Genomic DNA, 23266 nt, shown 5'->3' with positions numbered 1-23266 from the left:
GTCTGCTTTGAAGTGTTTTTGGCAGTGAAACTATGGAGGTAAATACTGTATATTATTCTGTGGAGAGACTAGTATGTACTATGGCCGGTGTCCGAAATCTGGCTTGCCTATTACTTACTTAAACTACACACTGTGAACTAACTAATCTCTCTCTTTCTCACACACACAATCTCTCTTCCCCCTCTCTCTCTCTCTCTCACACACACACAATCTCTCTCCTCTCTCTCTCTCTCTCTCACACACACACACATACACACAATCTCTCTCTCTCTCTCTTTCTCTCTCTCACATCAAATCAAGTTTATTTTATATAGCCCTTCGTACATCAGCTAATATCTCGAAGTGCTGTACAGAAACCCAGCTTAAAACCCCAAACAGCAAGCAATGCAGGTGTAGAAGCACGGCGGCTAGGAAAAACTCCCTAGAAAGGCCAAAACCTAGGAAGAAACCTAGAGAGGAACCAGGCTATGAGGGGTGGCCAGTCCTCTTCTGACTGTGCCGGGTGGAGATTATAACAGAACATGGACAAGATGTTCAAATGTTTATAAATGTTCACAAATAATAATCAGGAGTAAATGTCAGTTGGCTTTTCATAGCCGATCATTAAGAGTATCTCTACCGCTCCTGCGGTCTCTAGAGAGTTGAAAACAGCAGGTCTGGGACAGGTAGCATGTCCGGTGGACAGGTCAGGGTTCCATAGCTGCAGGCAGAACAGTTGAAACTGGAACAGCAGCAAGGCCAGGTGGACTGGGGACAGCAAGGAGTCATCATGCCCGGTAGTCCTGACGCATGGTCCTAGGGCTCAGGTCCTCCGAGAGAGAGAAAGAAAGAGAGAAGGAGAGAATTAGAGAGAGCATACTTAAATTCACACAGGACACCGGATAAGACAGGAGAAGTACTCCAGATATAACGAACTGACCCTAACCCCCGACACATAAACTACTGCAGCATAAATACTGGAGGCTGAGACAGGAGGGGTCAGGAGACACTGTGGCCCCATCCGATGATACCCCCGGACAGGGCCAAACAGGAAGGATATAACCCCACCCACTTTGACAAAGCACAGCCCCCACACCACTAGAGGGATATCTTCAACCACCAACTTACCGTCCTGAGACAAGGCCGAGTATAGCCCACAAAGATCTCCACCACAGCACAAACCAAGGGGGGGCGCCAACCCAGACAGGAAGATCACGTCAGTAACTCAACCCACTCAAGTGACGCACCCTCCTAGGGACGGCATGAAAGAGCACCAGTAAGCCAGTGACTCAGCCCCTGTAATAGGGTTAGAGGCAGAGAATCCGAGTGGAGAGAGGGGAACCGGCCAGGCAGAGACAGCAAGGGCGGTTCGTTGCTCCAGAGCCTTTCCGTTCACCTTCACACTCCTGGGCCAGACTACACTCAATCATATGACCTACTGAAGAGATAAGTCTTCAGTAAAGACTTAAAGGTTGAGACCGAGTCTGCGTCTCTCACATGGGTAGGCAGACCATTCCATAAAAATGGAGCTCTATAGGAGAAAGCCCTGCCTCCAGCTGTTTGCTTAGAAATTCTAGGGACAATTAGGAGGCCTGCGTCTTGTGACCGTAGCGTACGTGTAGGTATGTACGGCAGGACCAACTCGGAAAGATAGGGAGGAGCAAGCCCATGTAACGCTTTATAGGTTAACAGTAAAACTTTGAAATCAGCCCTTGCCTTAACAGGAAGCCAGTGTAGGGAAGCTAGCACTGGAGTAATTTGATCAAATTTCTTGGTTCTAGTCAGGATTCTAGCAGCCGTATTTAGCACTAACTGAAGTTTATTTAGTGCTTTAGCCGGAAAGTAGAGCATTGCAGTAGTTTAACCTAGCAGTAACAAAGGCATGGATACATTTTTCTGCATCATTTTTAGACAGAAAATTTCTGATTTTTGCAATGTTACGTAGATGGAAAAAGCTGTCCTTGAAACAGTCTTGATATGTTCGTCAAAAGAGAGATCAGGGTCCAGAGTAACGCCGAGGTCCTTCACAGTTTTATTTGAGACGACTTTACAACCATCAAGATTAATTGTCAGACTTAACAGAATATCTCTTTGTTTCTTGGGACCTAGAACAAGCATCTCTGTTTTGTACAAGTTTAAAAGTAGAAAGTTTTCAGCCATCCAATTCCTTATGTCTGAAACACAGGCTTCTAGCGAGGGCAATTTTGAGGCTTCACCATGTTTCATTGAAGTGTGTCATCCGCATAGCAGTGAAAGTTAACATTATGTTTTCGAATGACATCCCCAAGAGGTAAAATATATAGTGAAAACAGTAGTGGTCCTAAAACGGAACCTTGAGGAACACCGAAATGTACATACACACAATCCAACCATACACACATTGATCTGTGGGATTTGATGTAACCAATGTTAATATGTCCATACAGGTGTGTCTCTGTCTCATTGGGAGGCTGACAGCGATGTGTAGTTATACTATAGCAGATGAAAGTGTGTGTGTGGAGAGAAGGTCAGGGACTCTCCAGCAGGCCCTTTGAAGGCCAAAGGCATGGGAACGAGGGGAAGAATAGGACAATCCTCCACACCCCAGTAATCACACCATCCATCCTCCTCTGTCTCACACTGTGACCCTGACTCAGGCAAGCACGCACAGGCTGGAGTGCATACACAGATGCATGTGTGCACATACACTACCGTTCAAAAGTTTGGGGTCACTTAGAAATGTCCTTGTTTTTGAAAGAAAAGCAAAAAAAAATGTCATGTCACGATCGTGTGGCGGATTAACGGACCAAAATGCAGCAGTTGGAAAATATGCCATCTTCTTTTATTTTAACACGAACGAAGATGAACACGACACAAAAACACTTTACAAACTAACAAAATAACAAAACGACCGTGAAGCTACAAACGTTGTGCACAAACATACAGGCTACTAACGTTCTTACATAGACAATTACTCACAACCAATGAGAGCCTATGGCTACCCTAAATAAGGCTCCCAATCAGAGACAACCGAAATCAGCTGTCTCTAATTGGGAACTCATTCAGGTAACCATAGACTCTCCTAGATAACTAAACATACATAGACAACGCTAGACATCTGAACTCAACACAAACCCATATACTACACCCCATAACCCCTTTACCAAAGAAACACCCAAAACCAACCAAACATAAACATTCCCCATGTCACACCCTGACCTAACTAAAATAATAAAGAAAACAAAGAATACTAAGGCCAGGGCGTGACATAACCCCCCCCTTAAGGTGCGAACTCCGGGCGCACCATTACACAGTCTAGGGGAGGGTCTGGGTGGGCTTCCATCCACGGTGGCGGCTCCGGCTCAGGTTGTGGTCCCCACGTCACCACAGTCCCTAACCACCTCCTAGGCTTCCTCCAAATGACCCCCCTCCACATTAACCCCATTGCATTAATGGGCAGTTCCGGACTAAGGGGCAGCTCCGGACTAAGGGCCAGTACCAGGGTAAGGGGCAGTACCAGGGTCAGGGGCAGTACCAGGGTAAGGGGCAGCACCAGGGTAAGGGCCAGCACCAGGGTAAGGGGCAGCACCAGGGTAAGGGGCAGCTCCGGACTGAGGAATGGCAGCTCCGGACTGAGGAACGGCCCATGGCTGGCTGACAGATCTGGCTGCTCATGGCTGGCTAACGGATCTGGCTGCTCATGGCTGGCTAACGGATCTGGCTGCTCATGGCTGGCTGACTGATCTGGCTGCTCATGGCTAGCTGACGGATCTGGCTGCTCATGGCTAGCTGACGGATCTGGCTGCTCATGGCTAGCTGACGGATCTGGCTGCTCATGGCTAGCTGACGGATCTGGCTGCTCATGGCTAGCTGACGGATCTGGCTGCTCATGGCTAGCTGACGGATCTGGCTGCTCATGGCTAGCTGACGGATCTGGCTGCTCATGGCTAGCTGACGGATCTGGCTGCTCATGGCTGGCTGACGGATCTGGCTGCTCATGGCTGGCTGACGGATCTGGCTGCTCATGGCTGGCTGACTGATCTGGCTGCTCATGGCTGGCTGACTGATCTGGCTGCTCCTGTCTGGTTGGCGGCTCTGGCAGATCCTGTCTGGTTGGCGGCTCTGGCAGATCCTGTCTGGTTGGCGGCTCTGGCAGATCCTGTCTGACGGACGGCTCTAGCGGCTCCTGTCTGGCTGGCGGCTCTAGCGGCTCCTGTCTGGCGGACGGCTCAGTGGGCTCATGGCAGACGGGCGGCTTTGCAGGCTCATGGCAGACGGGCGGCTTTGCAGGCTCATTGCAGACGGATGGCTCAGATGGCGCTGGGGAGACGGATGGCTCAGATGGCGCTGGGGAGACGGATGGCTCAGATGGCGCTGGGGAGACGGGCAGTTCAGTCATTGCTGTGCAGACGGCAGACTCCTGCCGGCTGAGGCACACTGTAGGCCTGGTGCGTGGTGCCGGGACTGGTGGCACCGGGCTGGGGACACGCATCTCAGGGCTAGTGCGGGGAGCAGCAACAGGACGCACAGGACTCTGGGGACACACAGGAGGCTTGGTGCGTGGTTTAGACACTGGTGGTAAAGGGCTGGAGACACGCACCATATAGCTAGTGCGTGGAGGAGGCACTGGTGGTACTGGGTTGGGGCGGGGAGGTGGCGCCGGAAATACCGGACCGTGCAGGCGTACTGGCTCCCTTGAACGCCGAGCCTGCCCAACCTTACCTGGTTCTATGCTCCCCGTCGCCTGACCAGTGCGGGGAGGTGGAATAACCCGCACCGGCCTATGTAGGCGAACTGGGGACACCATGCGTAAGGCTGGTGCCATGTACGCCGGCCCGAGGAGACGCACTGGAGACCAGATGCGTTGGGCCGGCTTCATGACATACGGCTCAACGCTCAGTCTAGCCCGGCCGATACGTGGAGCTGAAATGTACCGAACCGGGCTATGCACGCGTACAGGAGACACCGTGCGCTCTACTGCGTAACACGGTGTCTGCCCGTACTCTCGCTCTCCACGGTAAGTACAGGGAGTAGGCGCAGGTTTCCTACCTGACTTCGCCACACTCCCTTTAAGGCCCCCCCCAAGAAATTTTTGGGTTGTACTCACGGGCTTCCAGCCTTGTCTCCGTGCTGCCTCCTCATATCGCCTCCTCTCGGCTTTCGCTGCCTCCAGCTCTTCACGAGGGAGGCGATATTCTCCAGGTTGATCCCACGGCCCCTTACCATCCAGTATCTCCTCCCATGTCCAGAAATCCTTTATGGGTAGGTCCTGTTGCCGCCTTCCATGCCGCTTGGTCCTATGGTGGGTAATTCTGTCACGATCGTGTGGCGGATTAACGGACCAAAATGCAGCAGTTGGAAAATATGCCATCTTCTTTTATTTTAACACGAACGAAGATGAACACGACACAAAAACACTTTACAAACTAACAAAATAACAAAACGACCGTGAAGCTACAAACGTTGTGCACAAACTTACAGGCTACTAACGTTCTTACATAGACAATTACTCACAACCAATGAGAGCCTATGGCTACCCTAAATAAGGCTCCCAATCAGAGACAACCGAAATCAGCTGTCTCTAATTGGGAACTCATTCAGGTAACCATAGACTCTCCTAGATAACTAAACATACATAGACAACGCTAGACATCTGAACTCAACACAAACCCATATACTACACCCCATAACCCCTTTACCAAAGAAACACCCAAAACCAACCAAACATAAACATTCCCCATGTCACACCCTGACCTAACTAAAATAATAAAGAAAACAAAGAATACTAAGGCCAGGGCGTGACATGTCAATTAAAATAACATCAAATTGATCAGAAATACAGTGTAGATGTTCATGTTGTAAATCACTATTGTAGCTGGAAACGGCAGAGTTTTTATGGAATATCTACATAGGCGTACAGAGCCCCATTATCAGCAACCATCACTCCTGTATTCCAAAGGCATGTTGTGTTAGCTAATCCAAGTTTATCAATTTAAAAGGCTAATTGATCATTAGAAAACCCTTTTGCAATTATGTTAGAACATCTAAAAAAAAAAAATGTAATTAATGAAGCTATAAAACTGGCCTTCTTTAGACTAGTTGAGTATCTTTACCATCAGCATTTGTGGGTTCGATTACAGGCTCAAAATGGCCAGAAACAAAGAACTCAGTTGCTCAGTTGTGCACCGGGGCCTCCCACTCCTCTTTCTATTCTGGTTAGAGACAGTTTGCGCTGTTCTGTGAAGGGAGTAGTACACAGCAGTGTACGAGATATTCCGTTTCTTGGCAATTTCTCACATGGAATAGCCTTCATTTCTCAGAACAAGAATAGACTGATAAGTTTCAGAAGAAAGTGCTTTATTTCTGGCCATTTTGAGCCTATAATCAAACCCACAAATGCTGATGCTCCAGATACTCAACTAGTCTAAAGGCCAGTTTTATTGCTTCTTTAATCAGAACAACAGGTTTCAGCTGTGCTAACATAATTTCAAAAGTGTTTTCTAATGATCAATTAGCCTTTTAAATGATACATTTGAATTAGCCAACACAATGTACCATTGTAACAGGAGTGATGGTTGCTGATAAATGTACATATTCCATAAAAAATCTGCCGTTTTCAGCTACAGTAGTGATTTACAACATTAACAATGTCTACACTGTATTTCTGATCAATTTGATGTTATTTTAATGGACAGAATGTGCTTTTCTTTCAAAAACAAGGACATTTGTAAGTGACCGCAAACTTTTTAACGGTAGTGTATATGCACTCTCTTACACAAACACATATACAGTATGCACACACACATATTTGTATTAACACACACAGTCACCCGTATCTAACTGCTTTCCAATGCTTGAATGGCCTTAGCTTTATTCCACCTTCCATGACTCTGAAAAATAAAACCATGGCCCATTTCCTAAAGCCCATTCCACACTATTATCTCTCTTTTCTATTTTGACATTTTGTGGAAGAATCCAAGGACGCTAAATGGTTGAATATGCATTTGGCATGCTGTCAAAGCAAAGGCCTCACACTGTGACACTTCACTCTGTTTCCCTATGATGAGATAAAAAAGTTTATTTCAGAAAGGAAAAGAAAGTAAAGGAGTGGAAAAGGAAAACAATAAATAACTGGGAGGGGTATGGAGAGTAAAGAAAAGGAGAGGGAAGGGAAAGGAAATAATAGGATAAGAAATAAGCTATGTGGCAGTGGTGATCTGAACAGTTGTTTTTAACACACAAAAAGTGAATTTCTCCTTCTCTGTCATTGTGGACATGTGCGTGTAATGAATACTCAGGGAGAAAAAGGTTTAGATTCATGCGCAGAGCACGACAGGTGTTTATTTCGCCTTTGCAGAAGGCAGGAATCGTGGGTGCAGGCAGGCAATGGTCATACACAGGAAGGCAAACAGGCAGGTGAATCAGAACTAGGACTGAAGGCTATAAATTGTTCTCACAAACGAGCTAGGAAAAGGCTTTGTAGAGTCAAAACGAGCAATACTTCACAAAGTCACAAACAGAATGAACTGAACTAAATAAGGAGCTGATGAGACCAGGTGAGTAACTAACACAGGTGAAAACAATAAACAAAAATGAAAGACAGGGCTATGTTCAAGAACACAAAGAAACAGGGCTACGTTTAAAGAACACAACGAAACAGAACACAAGGTTGACTAAGAAAATAAATACAGAACCGTAGGTGTGTAGCCTATTTAACTTTTTCACACATACCAACACATTTGTGTGATCGTTCTACAGTGGTCCCTGTAGCATATGATCAAACCGGTGTGATTACAACACTTGATTAGAATGCTTATTTAGAAGGTCCAGTTTCGAATGACACAACAATCAGCATTTGAGCTGGCCACACTGTTCTTTCAGAAACATTTTGCACAAACACAGTCCTTACAAAATGATGTCCAGAATATGAGCAGTTTAAATCAAATCAAATCAAATTTTATTAGTCACATACACATGGTTAGCAGATGTTAATGCGAGTGTAGCGAAATGCTTGTGCTTCTAGTTCCGACAATGCAGTAATAACAACAAGTAATCGAACCTAACAATTCCACAACTACTACCTTATACACGCAAGTGTAAAGGGATAAAGAATATGTACATAAAGATATATGAATGAGTGATGGTACAGAACGGCATAGGCAAGATGCAGTAGATGGTATAGAGTACGGTATATACATATGAGATGAGTACTGTAGGGTATGTAAACATAAAGTGGCATAGTTTAAAGTGGCTAGTGGTACATGTATTACATAAAGATGGCAAGATGCAGTAGATGATATAGAGTACAGTATATACATATACATATGAGATGGGTAATGTAGGGTATGTAAACATTATATTAGGTGGCATTGTTTAAAGTGGCTAGTGGTACATTTTTACATAATTTCCATCAATTCCGATTTTTAAAGTGGCTGGAGTTGAGTCAGTATGTTGGCAGCGGCCGCTAAATGTTAGTGGTGGCTGTTTAACAGTCTGATGGCCTTGAGATAGAAGCTGTTTTTCAGTCTCTCGGTCCCTGCTTTGATGCACCTGTACTGACCTCGCCTTCTGGATGATAGCGGGGTGAACAGACAGTGGCTTGGGTGGTTGTTGTCCTTGATGATCTTTATGGCCTTCCTGTGACATCGGGTGGTGTAGGTGTCCTGGAGGGCAGGTAGTTTGCCCCCGGTGATGCGTTCTGCAGACCTCACTACCCTCTGGAGAGCCTTACGGTTGTGGGCGGAGCAGTTGCCGTACCAGGCGGTGATACAGCCCGACAGGATGCTCTCGATTGTGCATCTGTAGAAGTTTGTGAGTGCTTTTGGTGACAAGCCGAATTTCTTCAGCCTCCTGAGGTTGAAGAGGCGCTGCTGCGCCTTCTTCACAACGCTGTCTGTGTGGGTGGACCAATTCAGTTTTTCCGTGATGTGTACACCGAGGAACTTAAAACTTTCCACCTTCTCCACTACTGACCCGTCGATGTGGATAGGGGGGGCTCCCTCTGCTGTTTCCTGAAGTCCACAATCATCTCCTTTGTTTTGTTGACGTTGAGTGTGAGGTTATTTTCCTGACACCACACTCCGAGGGCCCTCACCTCCTCCCTGTAGGCCGTCTCGTCGTTGTTGGTAATCAAGCCTACCACTGTAGTGTCGTCCGCAAACTTGATGATTGAGTTGGAGGCGTGCATGGCCACGCAGTCGTGGGTGAACAGGGAGTACAGGAGAGGGCTCAGAACGCACCCTTGTGGGGCCCCAGTGTTGAGGATCAGCGGGGTGGAGATGTTGTTACCTACCCTCACCACCTGGGGGCGGCCCGTCAGGAAGTCCAGGACCCAGTTGCACAGGGCGGGGTCGAGACCCAGGGTCTCGAGCTTGATGACGAGTTTGGAGGGTACTATGGTGTTAAATGCTGAGCTGTAGTCGATGAACAGCATTCTCACATAGGTATTCCTCTTGTCCAGATGGGTTAGGGCAGTGTGCAGTGTGGTTGCGATTGCGTCGTCTGTGGACCTATTGGGTCGGTAAGCAAATTGGAGTGGGTCTAGGGTGTCCGGTAGGGTGGAGGTGATATGGTCCTTGACTAGTCTCTCAAAGCACTTCATGATGACGGAAGTGAGTGCTACGGGGCGGTAGTCGTTTAGCTCAGTTACCTTAGCTTTCTTGGGAACAGGAACAATGGTGGCCCTCTTGAAGCATGTGGGAACAGCAGACTGGGATAAGGATTGATTGAATATGTCCGTAAACACACCAGCCAGCTGGTCTGCGCATGCTCTGAGGACGCGGCTGGGAATGCCGTCTGGGCCTGCAGCCTTGCGAGGGTTAACACGTTTAAATGTTTTACTCACCTCGGCTGCAGTGAAGGAGAGCCCGCAGGTTTTGGTAGCGGGCCGTGTCAGTGGCACTGTATTGTCCTCAAAGCGGGCAAAAAAGTTATTTAGCCTGTCTGGGAGCAAGACATCCTGGTCTGCGACGGGGCTGGTTTTCTTTTTGTAATCCGTGATAGACTGTAGACCCTGCCACATACCTCTTGTGTTGAGCTGTTGAATTGCGATTCTATTTTGTCTCTGTACTGGGACTTAGCCTGTTTGATAGCCTTGCGGAGAGAATAGCTACACTGTGTGTATTCGGTCATGTTTCCGGTCACCTTGCCCTGGTGAAAAGCAGTGGTTTGCGCTTTCAGTTTCCCGCGAATTCAGCCGTCAATCCACGGTTTCTGGTTTGGGAATGTTTTAATCGTTGCTGTGGGTACGACATCGTCAATGCACTTCCTAATGAACTCGCTCACCGAATCAGCATATTCTTCAATGTTGTTGTTGGACGCAATGCGGAACATATTCCAATCCGCGTGATCGAAGCAGTCTTGAAGCGTGGAATCAGATTGGTCGGACCAGCGTTGAACAGACCTGAGCGCGGGAGCTTGTTGTTTTAGTTTCTGTTTGTAGGCTGGAATCAACAAAATGGAGTCGTGGTCAGCTTTTCCGAAAGGAGGGCGGGGGAGGGCCTTATATGCGTCGCGGAAGTTAGTATAACAATGATCCAGGGTTTTACCAGCCCTGGTAGCACAATCGATATGCTGATAGAATTTAGGGAGTTTTGTTTTTAGATTAGCCTTGTTAAAATCCCCAGCTACGATGAATGCAGCCTCAGGGTGTGTGGTTTCCAGTTTACAAAGAGTCAGATAGAGTTCGTTCAGGGCCATCGATGTGTCTGCTTGGGGGGGAATATATACGGCTGTGATTATGATCGAAGAGAATTCCCTTGGTAGATAATGCGGTCGACATTTGATTGTGAGGAGTTCTAGATCAGGTGAACAGAATGACTTGAGTTCCTGTGTGTTGTTGATCACACCACGTCTCGTTAATCATGAGGCATACCCCCCCGCCCCTCTTCTTACCAGAAAGATGTTTGTTTCTGTCGGCGCGATGCGTGAAGAAACCAGCTGGCTGCACCGACTCCGTTAGCGTCTCTTGAGTTAGCCATGTTTCCGTGAAGCAGAGCACGTTGCAATCCCTGATGTCTCTCTGGAATGTTACCCGTGCTCGGATTTCATCAACCTTATTGTCAAGAGACTGGACATTGGCGAGTAGTATGCTAGGGAGTGGAGCGCGATGTGCCCGTCTCCGAAGCCTGACCAGGAGACCGCTACGTTTGCCCCTTTTACGGTGTCGCGTAGGGTCGTCGGCTAGGATCAGATCCATTGTATTGGGTGGAAGGCAAAACACTGGATCCGTTTCGGGAAAGTCATATTCCTGGTAGGAACGATGGTTAGTTGACGTTAATCGTATATTCAGCAGTTCCTCCCGACTGTATGTAATGAAACCTAAGATCACCTGGGGTACCAATGTAAGAAATAACACATAAAAAAACAAAATACTGCATATTTTCCAAGGAACGCGAAGCGAGGCGGCCATCTCGGTCGGCGCCGGAAGAGTTTACTTTTGGATGCGATGTGTAGACATTCACAGAAGTATCTACAGCATAACATAATCATCCAAACCGGAAAAATGTAGGTCACATTTGTCCTAGCGCTAACTGAGGAAAGATTAACGTAACACAAGCGGTCATATTTTTATTACTCTCGGCTGACAGAAACTCCAATATGAATTAGCTAATAGCAATTACTAGTTATAATTAATCACATCATGGGTGAGCTCACCATTTATCGAAATAATTGAGTTAAACACTTTCTAGAAATCGCTTTGTTTGTTTTTCACAGAAACCAAAGATAATAAGAGAAGACAAGATGAGTTTGGTCTGTTTATAGTATGCATGTTGAAGGGGGTGTGTCGTCTACCATCGTTCACATCCCACCATTCACTTACGGAAGTTCTCGAAAATGAGTGAACCCTTACTCATCTCGTTTTGTTATAATATCTTTGGTACGACAGACGATGTGAACCCCAAAATGCATTGTATGTCAACAAACATGTGTCCACACAAGGCTGGAATTAGCTTAGCTCATCATAATCAGTACAAACTTCAGAAAAGTATTTTACACACATAATGTGTTCATTACAATCTATGCAAGAATTGGAATGCATGTTTTGTCACAGTACTTGAAAACATGTGAATAAAACAGCAAATACATAAATAATTACCAAACAAAACATTTTCTGATAGTGATTTATTGATACAAATGGCATGTGCCGGCAGTCAATCACGTAACCTCTCACTCCCTCTTTGAGCCATTCAGTGTTGTTGTTTATGTATGTAGCTAGTGAGATAAGCTGTAGCATTAGCAATGTCTTTCAAAAGGAGCAACTCACAAATGCGGAAATTCAGGAGATTTTTTAAAATTCTGACAATGAGTCTGGAAGTCAGGAATCGGATTCTGACAGTGAGGAGCTGCCCCCAACCTTGTAACCATTGAGAACCTGAATCTGAGGACTCCTTGTCCACTGACGAAGTCCCAGGTCCCTTTGAAGATGCTGGTGGTGCTGCAGGCAGACCGACAGTGGATGAAGCACAGGAGTTCTGTGGTAGCTGGAAGGCCGCCAGCCATTTCACCCCTCCTGGCCCTGCTGTTTGTCTTTGTTGAGTCCCAGTCTGAAGTGCAAAGCCCCTTGGCATTTCCATCTGAGGCAGATTGCTTCAAGTTGTTTTTGACAGAGGAGCTGGTGGGAGACATAGCAGAGACCAATCGCTATGCCTTGGAGCTACAGGAGGAGAGAGAGCCAGGAGTGATGGGGAAACTCACTAAATGGGTGACAACCATAATTAGTGAAATGTATACCATCCTGGTGACAGTCTTTCTCATGGGAATAGTAAAGCAGAACTACCAACGAGAATACTGGAGCACAGATCCTATGTTTGCAACTCCCTTCTTTGCCACCTTTTTTTCCCAAGACCGTTTCCTAGTTCTGCTGCAAGCCTACATTTCGTCAACAATGCTACTGCCAACCTAAATAACCCGTTATACAAAATAAGAAATGTTCATACCAGCCTGACATCAGCATTTGGTCGGGTCTTTGTGCCATACAAGGACCTATGCATTGATGAGTCCCTGATGTTATGGAAAGGTAGGCTGGCGTTACGTCAATATATTCCCTCCAAAAGGCACAGGTTTGGGGTCAAGTTCTTTGTCATGTGCGACATGAAGACAGGATTTGTCTAAGACATTATAATTTACACAGGGTCCACCACTGACATCCAACATTATGAGGGGCTTGGGGTGCCCAGGTCCGTGGTGAGGACCATTCTGGCTCCTCATCTTGGCAAGGGACACACTTTGTAAGTGGACAATTGGTACAGCAGTCCCACACTCTTCCAGTATCTGCTCTCCAACAGCACAGGGGCCTGTGGCACAGTCAGGTCGACCAGGAAGGGGATGCCGGCATTCGGATGCAGGAAGATGCAGAGAGGGGAGGTGGAGTTCAAGGAGAACGGTCAACAGATGGCAGTAAACTGGCATGACAAACGAGACGTCCATGTCCTCTCCACTGTCCATACAGTAACCATGTCGGCCATAGGGAAGGTGGACCACCTGACGGGAGAGAGAAACATCAAACCATACTGTGTGCTTGACTATAACCTCAAAATGGGGGCAGTGGATAAGGCAGACATGATAACCTGTTATGGCTGCACGCTGAATATTGAAAAAACTGGAAAATGTGTGCACATTTTCAAACGGCCTCCTAAGAAACTTTTTATTTTCCAATATGCATATATTTACTACTGTTGGATAGATAACAGTCTGTAGTTTCTAAAAAGGTTTGAATTGTTTCTCTAAGTCGAACAGAAATATTTTTACAGCCATTTTCCCAGCCGAATTGAGTTTCCCAAAATGCGATGTGTCTCTTTAAGACCTTCTCTATAAAAGGCCATTTGACTTAGGACCATAGGGACACGTCAGAGGCGTACCTTAGACTGTAATGCGGAAGTGAGAATTGAAAGGGGTCGAATATCTCGTCCCTGGACTGAATAACAGAACTTCTTGTGAGACATGCGCAGTTAAAATAAAAATCCGGGCGCGAAGGATAATTTGATCTCGGCTTCTGGAACAAGGTAGGTAACTTTGAATATGATGCCTGACTACGATATTATTTGCTACATGTCACAAAATCATCCTAAAGGTTGTTTTTTCAATATACTTTAATTATATTATTGCAATTTATTCTGGACTTTAGATGTGAAACGACGGAAGAATTTTTTGAAGAAACGCTTTCTGGCGCAGCAATGCTACCGTGCTAGCTAACCAAAGAGGGGAATCCTTCGTTCTGGAACCCAACTAAAGACTCTACTGGACATTGGACCCCGTTACAACATTCTGATGGAGTACCAAGAAAGATAAGACCCAATTTGGGATGCTTTTTCATATATATGTCGAACTGTTGAATGCTAACGCTGCTAACTATGCTAGGCTAGCGCTTGACTAGAATCAATGCTGCCTTATGCTAGCTTATGATGTTAGCTAATATAACGATATATTGTGTTTTCGCTGTAAAACACTTCAAAAATCGGAAATGTTGTCTGTATTCACAAGATATCTGTCTTTCATTAGTTATCCACCATATGTTTTTCTGAAATGTTTTATGAGGTGTAATTAGTAGCCGACGTTGGTGTATGTATTTTCTCTGGCTACTCCCGGCTGGATTCAGACTCTAGCTATGTGTTAGCATTTTTGGGTAGCATCAATGTAAAACAGATTTATAGCTAAAATATGCACTTTTTATGAACAAAACATAGATTTATTGTGTAACATGTTATATGACTGTCATCTGAGGTCGTTTTTTCTGGGCTCTTTAGGTTGGTTTTAGTTTATTTCGGTTGGTTGTGCATGCTACTTCAATCATAATTCATACTTCATAATCATAATTCATACGTGTCTGTCCACTTTTGTATTTGGTGGTGAGCTAACATAAATATATGTGGTGTTTTCTCTGTAAAACATTTAAAAAATCGGACATGTTGGCTGGATTGACAAGATGTTTATCTTTCAAATGCTGTATTGGACTTGTTAATGTGTAAAAGTTAAATATTTTTAAAAAATAGATTTTGAATTTCGCGCTCTGCAGCTGTTGTCATTTTTGGTCCGAGGTCGGGCTTGCACCCCAAACAGGATAAACAGCTTTGTGGAATGCACTCGGAAAACGAACAAGTGGTATAAGAAGATATTTTTCTATCTGATCAACACTGCTGCCCTCAATGGCCACATAGTTCACTGCCAACTAACAGGTGAGATGATTCATGAACAAGGTATTTTTTGTAATTGGACGTACAGTTCACATACAAATCACATACAGCTCCATTATGCAATTATAGTGACAATATCTCACCCACCTACCCACTGCCTCATCATTCTCTCTCTTCCATCATCCTTCCCACTCCCTTATAGGTAAAGTAATTCCCTACCAAAAGTACAGAGAAAACCTGAGATTTATTTTCCCTGCAAAGTCCCTCAAACTGCTGCTTAACCTGTCTAGCCCCGGGGTGCCGCTAGCGGCTCTCCTCCCACATTCCACTGAAAAGGCAGAGCGCGAAATTCAAAAAGAATATTTTTTTTTAATATTTAACTTTCACACATTAACAAGTCCAATACAGCTAATGAAAGACACAGATCGTGTGAATCCAGCCAACATGTCCGATTTTTAAAATGTTTTACAGGGAAGACACAATATGTAAATCTATTAGCTAAACACCTTAGCAAAAGACACCATCTTTTCTTTGTCCACCAACACCAGTAGCTATCACCAATTCGGCTAAACTAAGATATTGATAGCCACTAACCAAGAAAAAACCTCATCAGATGACAGTCTGATAACATATTTATGGTATAGGATAGGTTTTGTTAGAAAAATGTGCATATTTCAGGTATAAATCACAGTTTACAATTGCACCCACCGTCACAACTAGACTAGAATAAATACATAGAGCAACGTGTATTACCTAATTACTAATCATCAAACATTTCGTAAAAATACACAGCATACACTAATCGAAAGACACAGATCCTGTGAATACAGACAATATTTCAGATTTTCTAAGTGTCTTACAGCGAAAACACAATAAATCGTTATATTAGCATACCACATGTGCAAACATTACCAGAGCATTGATTCTAGCCAAAGAGAGCGATAACGTCAACATCGCCAAAATATATAAATTTTTTCACTAACCTTCTCAGAATTCTTCAGATGACATTCCTGTAACATCATATTACAACATACATATACAGTTTGTTCGAAAATTTGCATATTTAGCCACCAAAATCATGGTTAGACAATGACAAAAGTTGCCCAGCTGGTCAGACAATGTCGTGCGCCATATTAGACAGTGATCTAGTCGTATACATAAATACTCATAAACGTGACTAAAAAATATAGGGTGGACAGCGTTTGATAGACAATTTAATTCTTAATACAATCGCTGATTTACATTTTTTAAATTATCCTTACTTTTCAATACAGTTTGCGCCAAGCGAAGCTACGTCTAACAAAATGGCGTCATAAGCGATTAACATTTTTTGACAGAAACACGATTTATCATAATAAAATTGTTCTTACTTTGAGCTGTTCTTCCATCAGAATCTTGGGCAAAGAATCCTTTCTTGGGTCTAATCGTCTTTTGGTCGAAAGCTGTCCTCTTGCCATGTGGAAATGCCCACTGCGTTCGGCATGAACTGGAAACGTGTCCAGAGATTCAAAGTGTCTCAGAAATAAATGTCCCAAAATCGCACTAAACGGATATAAATTGCTATAAAACGGTTTAAATTAACTACCTTATGATGTCTTTAACACCTATTACAAGTAAAAACATGACCGGAGAAATATTACTGGCTACACTAATGCTTGGAAAAAGAGCAGGTCGGTGTCCACCGCGCGTCCGGCGCAGCTGGAAAAGAGATACTACCTACACGTTGATCTGATTTATAGAGGCTGTGATTGCGCAATCGACTCCATTCAAATCGTCATCACGTAAAGACATCCAGGGGAAGACGTAAGCAGTGTTAGTATCCTCATAGTATTCACAGCGACCTTTAAACTGTCTTCAGATCAGGGGCCAAGATGTGTGAAATCTGACTCCATGTCAGAGAAATTGCTGTAGAATGAGTTCTGTTCCACTCAGAGACAAAATTCCAACGGCTATAGAAACTAGAGACTGTTTTCTATCCAATAATAATAATAATATGCATATTGTACGAGCAAGAATTGAGTAGGAAGCCGTTTAAAAATTACACGATTTCCAGAAAAAGTGACAACAGCACCCCCCAGCCTAAAGAGGTTTTAAGGTAGTTGCACACGGAGGCACTGCAAAGTCTGCCTGTATGGCACCAGGAGAAGGAAGCAGAGGAAGTTGACAAAATACATGTAGCCTAGTGGTTAGAGCGTGCAGACAAACCGCTCTAACCATCATTAAGTTTGCTGACAACATGACGGGGATAGGCCTGATCACTTATGACGATGAGACCTATAGGGAAGAGGTCAGTGACCTGGCAGTGTGGTTCCAGAACAACAACCTCTCCCTCAATGTCAGCAAGATGAAAGAGCTGACCGTGGACTACAAGACATGGAGGGCCAAGCATGCCCCCATCCGCATTGACAGGGCAGTAGAGGAGTGGGTCGAGAGCTTCATGTTCCTTGGTGTCCACATCACTAAGGAGTTAACATGGTCCGCAAACACCAAATCAGTCTTGAAGAAGGCACGACAATGGCTCTTCCCCCCTCAGGAGGCTGAAAATATTTTTCATGGGCCCTCAGGTTACTGAGAACTGGAAATTTATTTTTACCTGCATTCTTAGTGGGGCATCACTCAGCCATTTCCTGTGCATTCCTTCATGTTGTGCTGAAAAAGGAAAATATCTTCTTTAACTTCTTATGGCTGCAGGGGGCGTATTGAGTAGCCAGTTAAATCGTGCCCATTTCAAACGGCCTCGTACTCAATTCTTGCTCGTACAATATGCATATTATTATTATTATTGGATAGAAAACACTCTCTAGTTTCTATAGCCGTTGGAATTATGTCTCTGAGTGAAACAGAACTCATTCTACAGCACTTTTCCTGACAGGGAGTGAGATTTCAGAAATCTTGGCCTCTGTTCTGGGGTCAGTTTTAAGGTCCCTGTAAATGCTATGAGGATACAAACACTGCCTACGTCTTCCTCTGGATGTCATTACGTGGTGACGCTTTGAATGGAGTCGATTGCGCAATCAGGGCCTGTATGAAAGAGCACAAGGTGGAAGTAGCTTTCTTTTCTTCCTGCGCCTGACGCACGATGGACGTCGGACTGGCTCTCTTTCCAAGCTGTTGTTTAGCCAGTAATATTTCTCCGGTCATGTTTTTACTCGTTATAGGTGTTAAAAACATCATAAGGTAGGTAATTTAAACCGTTTTATAGCAATTTATATCCGTTTAGTGCGATTTCGAGGCATTTCTTTCTGATGCACTTTGAACGGCTGGGCACGTTTCCAGTACATGCCGAACGTTAGTGGCCATTTCGACAGGGCAAGAGGACATCTTTCGACCAAAAGATGATTAGACCGGAGAAAGGATTCATTGCCCAAGATTCTGATGGAAGATCAGCTCATAGTAAGAACTATTTATGATGATAAATCGTTGTTCTGTAGAAAAATGTTAAACATATTCCGCAATTTTTTTTGTTGTAGCTTCACTTGGCGAACCCTAAATTGCACAGTAAGGATAATTTTAGAAATGTAATTCAGCGATTGCATTAAGAACTAATTTGTCTTTCGATTCCTGTCAACCCTGTATTTTTTAGTCAAGTTTATGATTAGTTATCGATTAGACTAGATCACTCTCAAAGATGGCGCACGACATTTTCAGACCAGTTTGGCTACTATTCTCATTGTATAACCACGATTTTTCTGGATAAATATGCACATTTTCGAACAAACTCTATATGTATGTTGTAATATGATGTTACAGGAGTGTCATCGGAAGAATTCTGAGAAGGTTAGTGAAAAAATTAATATATTTTGGCGATGATAACGATATCGCTCTCTTTGGCTTGAATCAATGCTCGGGTAACGTTTGCATATGTGGTATGCTAATATAACGATTTATTGTGTTTTCGCTGTAAAACACTTAGAAAATCTGAAATGTTGTCTGAATTCACAAGATATGTGTCTTTCCATTGCTATGCGCTGTGTATTTTTAATAAATGTTTTATGATGAGTAAATTGGTAGTACACGTTGCTCTCTATAGTAAATCTAGTCGCTTTGGTGAGATTTGTGATGGTGGCTGCAATGGCAAACTATGATTTATACCTGAAATATGCACATTTTTCTAACAAAACCTATGCTATACAATAAATATGTTATCAGACTGGCATCTGATGAAGTTTTTTCTTGGTTAGTGGCTATTTATATCTTTATTTGGTCGAATTTGTGAATGCACCTGATGGAGTAAGAAACTGATGGAGTTAGAAAAGTTGTGTCTTTTGCTAACGTGGTTAGCTAATAGATTTACATATTTTGTCTTCCCTGTAAAACATTTTAAAAATCGGACATGTTGGCTTGATTCACAAGATGTGTACCTTTCATATGCTGTATTGGACTTGTTAATGTGTGAAAGTTAAATATAAAAAAAATATATATATTTGAATTTCGCGCCCTGCACTTTGAGCTGGATGTTGTCATAGGTGTACCGACCTCGGGCTTGCAGCCCAAACAGGTAAAAAAAAAATATGTATTTTCAAGAGCAACCGCCCCTAAAAGCCAACTAATCCCTTTCAAAACAGAAACATTTATTCTAGTGTCAAAATTGACTGCAAAATGTAAATAAGATAATTTTGGACATAAAGTTAGTCTCGTCTAAAACAAAGTTTGGAACCTCAGTACGTCACAACGAGTAAAATAAGGTTGAGTTTGGATCACAATTATGTAAACAAATCATGCCCCCTTTTGCCAAGCTCATGTGCAGTCTAATCAGTGACACCCACAGAACACAACGTTGAAGAGTTTACACAAATATTAGCGTTGTACCTCATATTGCGGGACTCTGAAACCACTGTAAAAGGAGCCATATTAAGCTTGTCAGTCAACCTACTATGTGTATCCTGTTGGACATTCGAAATTGCATTGTACATCCTTACCTTTGGATTGTGGATCAATGAAATAGGGTAGTCAAATTCCCTCAATAAGAGCTGTGACGCTAATATTTCTGTACACTCTTCACAGTTGTGTTCTGTGGGTGTCGCTGAGTAGACTAATACTCTATTTCATTGATCCATAGGTAAGGTTGTCCATAGGTAAGGCTGTACAGTGAAATATAGGTATGCCCCCAATGCAATTCTGAAGTCTAATATATCCACAGTGTGATTAACAGATTTGTACTTTTTTTGTCCAATTGACAAATTAATGTCTTTTGTTGAAATGATATAACAACTTTCCAACCTTGTTGAGCATTTAGTCCAAATATGGCATGATTCCACTATTTGTATCCATTTACCCGCTCTTGTACTCCCTGTTCATCCACGACTGCGTGGTTGCGCACGACTCCAACACCATCATTAAGTAGACAACATGACGGTGGTAGGCCTGATCACCGACGACGATGAGACAAGACAGCCTATAGGGAGGAGGTTAGAGACCTGGCATTGTGGTGCCATGACAACAAGCTCTCCCCCAACGTCAGCAAGACAAAGGAGCTGATTGTGGACTACAGGAAACGGAGGGACGAGCACACCCCCATTCAAATCGAGGGGGCTGTATTGGAGCAGATCGAGAGCTTCATGTTCCTCGGTGTCCACATCACTAAGGATCTATCATGGTCCACACACACCAACACAGTTGTGAAGAAGGCACGACAAATCCTCTTCCTCCCTCAGGAGGCTGAAAAGATTTGTCATGGGCCCTCAGATCTACAACTGCACCAATGAGAGCATTTTGACTGGCTGCATCACCAGTTGGTATGGCAACTACTTGGCATCCGACTGCAAGGCGCGACAGACATTAGTGCTTACGGCCCAGTACATCACTGGGGCAGAGCTTCCTGCCATCCAGGACATCTATACTAGGCGGTGTGAGAGGAAGGCCCTAAAAATTGTCAAAGACTCCAGCCACCGAAGTCATAGACTGTGCTACCGCATAGGAAGCGGCACGGATGCACTAAGTTTGGAACCAACACGACTCTGAACAGCTTCTACCCCCAAGCCAAAAGACTACTAAATAGTTAACCAAATCGCTACCTGGACTAGCATTGACACTTCTTGCACTAACTCTTTGACTCATCACACATGCTCCTGCCACTGTTTGTCTATCCTGTTGCCTAGTCACTTTTCCCCTACCTATATTTACATATCTACTTAAATTAGCTCGTACCCCTGCACATTGACTCGGCACTGGTACCCCATGTATATAGCATAGTTATTGTTACTTAATGTGTATTTATTCCTTATGTTGTTATTTTTCTATAATTGTTTTATTTGTCTCTCTGCTTTGCTCGGAAGTAAGTAACAAAGCATAACACTGTTAGTCTAAACCTGTTGCATGTGACAAATAAACGGATTTGATTTGGATTTGATTTGGATCTATTACAACAATGTTCTTGACTCTAGCTCAAAATAATATTTTCTCCGATTTTTCAGACAAACATAAAGGTTAGGTACACTCGCAATGTAATTACATTACATGGCCAAACGTATGTGGACACCTGCTCGTCGAACATCTCATTCCAAAATCATGGGCATTAATATGGAGTTGGTCCGCCCTTTGCCAGCCTCCACTCTTCTGGAAAGGCTTTCCACTAGATACTGGAACATTGCTGCGGGGACTTGCTTCCATTCAGCCACAAGGGCATTAGTGAGGCTCGCAGTCGGTGTTCCAATTCAGCCAAAAGGTGTTTCATGGGGTTCAGTCCAGGGCTCTGTGCAGGTCAGTCAAGTTCTTCCACACTGATCTCAACAAACCATTTCTGTATGGACCTCACTGGGGCATTGTCATGCTGATACAGGAAAGGGCCTTCCCCCTAACTGTTGCCATAAAGTTGTAAGCACAGAATCATCTGGAATGTAATTGTATGCTGTAGCGTTAAGATTTCCCTTCACTGGAACTAAGGGGATTAGCCCGAACCATGAAAAACAGCCCCAGACCATTATTCCCCTTCCACCAAACTTTACATTTGGCGCTATACAGCAATCTCTTGGCATCTGCAAAACCCAGTTGTGTCTGTTGGACTGCTAGATGGTGAAGCGTGATTCATCACTCCAGAGAACGTGTTTCCACTGCTCCAGAGTCCAAAGGCGACAAGCTTTACACCACTCCGGCCGATGGCTACTCGGCCATGGAAACTCATTTCATGAAGCACCCGACAAACAGTTCTTGTGCTGACGTTGCTTCCAGAGGCGGTTTGGAACTTGGTAGTGACGAGCTTGTGTGACCTACCACTTCGTGGGTGAGCTGTTGTTGCTCCTAGATGTTTCCACTTCACAATAACAGCACTTACAGTTGACCAGGGCAGCTCTAGCAAGGCAGAACGTTGACAAACTGACTTGTTGGAAAGGTGGCTTCCTATGACGGTGCCACGTTGAAAGTCACTGAGCTCTCCAGTAAGGCCATTCTACTGCCAGTGTTTGTCTATGGAGATTGCATGGCTGTGTGCTCAATTTTAAAACACCTGTCAGCAACGGTTGTAGCTGAAATAGCTGAATCCACACATTTTAATAGGAGTCCACCTACTTTTGGCCATGTAGTGTACTTTGATCTGTATTTGATTTGAATTTGATCATATAAAGATGAAGTGTATACAAAGGCTGTAACTTACTGAGCATACTTGTTCTCATACTGTCTTTAACACTCTCTCTCCCTCTCTCTTCCCCTCTCTCTCTCTCACCCTTTCTTCTTTCCCCCTCCCTCAATACCCTGTTCCCCATCTAACCCTCTGTCTCTCTCCTTCCCATATTCCCCTCCCCCTTTCTCTCTCTTTGCTTCTCTCCCTCTGCTCTCTCCACCCTCCTCCCCCTCTCCATAGGACAAGGAGGAGCAGTGGATGACGAAGCTGGTGTCGGGGCAGCATGACTTTGCCCTGCTGCAGCCGCTGCAGTGGAACATGCGCTACGAGGTGGAGATCACAGCTCGCAACGTCAAGGGCCTTTCGGAGCCCACCTTCTACCAGTTCTTCATGCCCCAGAAACCCGACATCATAGGTACACACAGTTGTGGGACCTGCATGTTCAAGCATGCATACACAGACCGTCATGTGCACACATACTGACAAAAATCCTTAGACAAACACACACACAAAGACAGTTCTGCACACAGACAGACACACAGTTGTGTTTATATTCACTGACACTCACAGATGCCCGCACGCACACACACATACTAGTGGTGGCTGGTGACACTTTAAATGG

The 23266-nt window shown here is 44.4% G+C and overlaps 1 protein-coding gene across 3 annotated transcripts in view; it reads left to right on the top strand.

The window, feature by feature from the left end:
- The window catches only part of LOC129859509 (neural cell adhesion molecule 2-like), a 441041-nt gene that overhangs the window by 371666 nt on the left and 46109 nt on the right, over window positions 1-23266 (top strand). For all 3 annotated transcript variants that reach the window (XM_055929372.1, XM_055929373.1, XM_055929371.1), the window contains exon 14: window positions 22885-23059. In XM_055929372.1, the coding sequence (XP_055785347.1) occupies window positions 22885-23059 (175 nt within the window). The remainder of the gene's footprint in view (window positions 1-22884; window positions 23060-23266) is intronic.

The sequence above is a fragment of the Salvelinus fontinalis genome, chromosome 7 (assembly GCF_029448725.1).
Source record: "Salvelinus fontinalis isolate EN_2023a chromosome 7, ASM2944872v1, whole genome shotgun sequence".
In the NCBI taxonomy this organism is placed as follows: domain Eukaryota; kingdom Metazoa; phylum Chordata; class Actinopteri; order Salmoniformes; family Salmonidae; genus Salvelinus; species Salvelinus fontinalis.
This window is presented reverse-complemented; position numbering and strand designations above follow the sequence as displayed.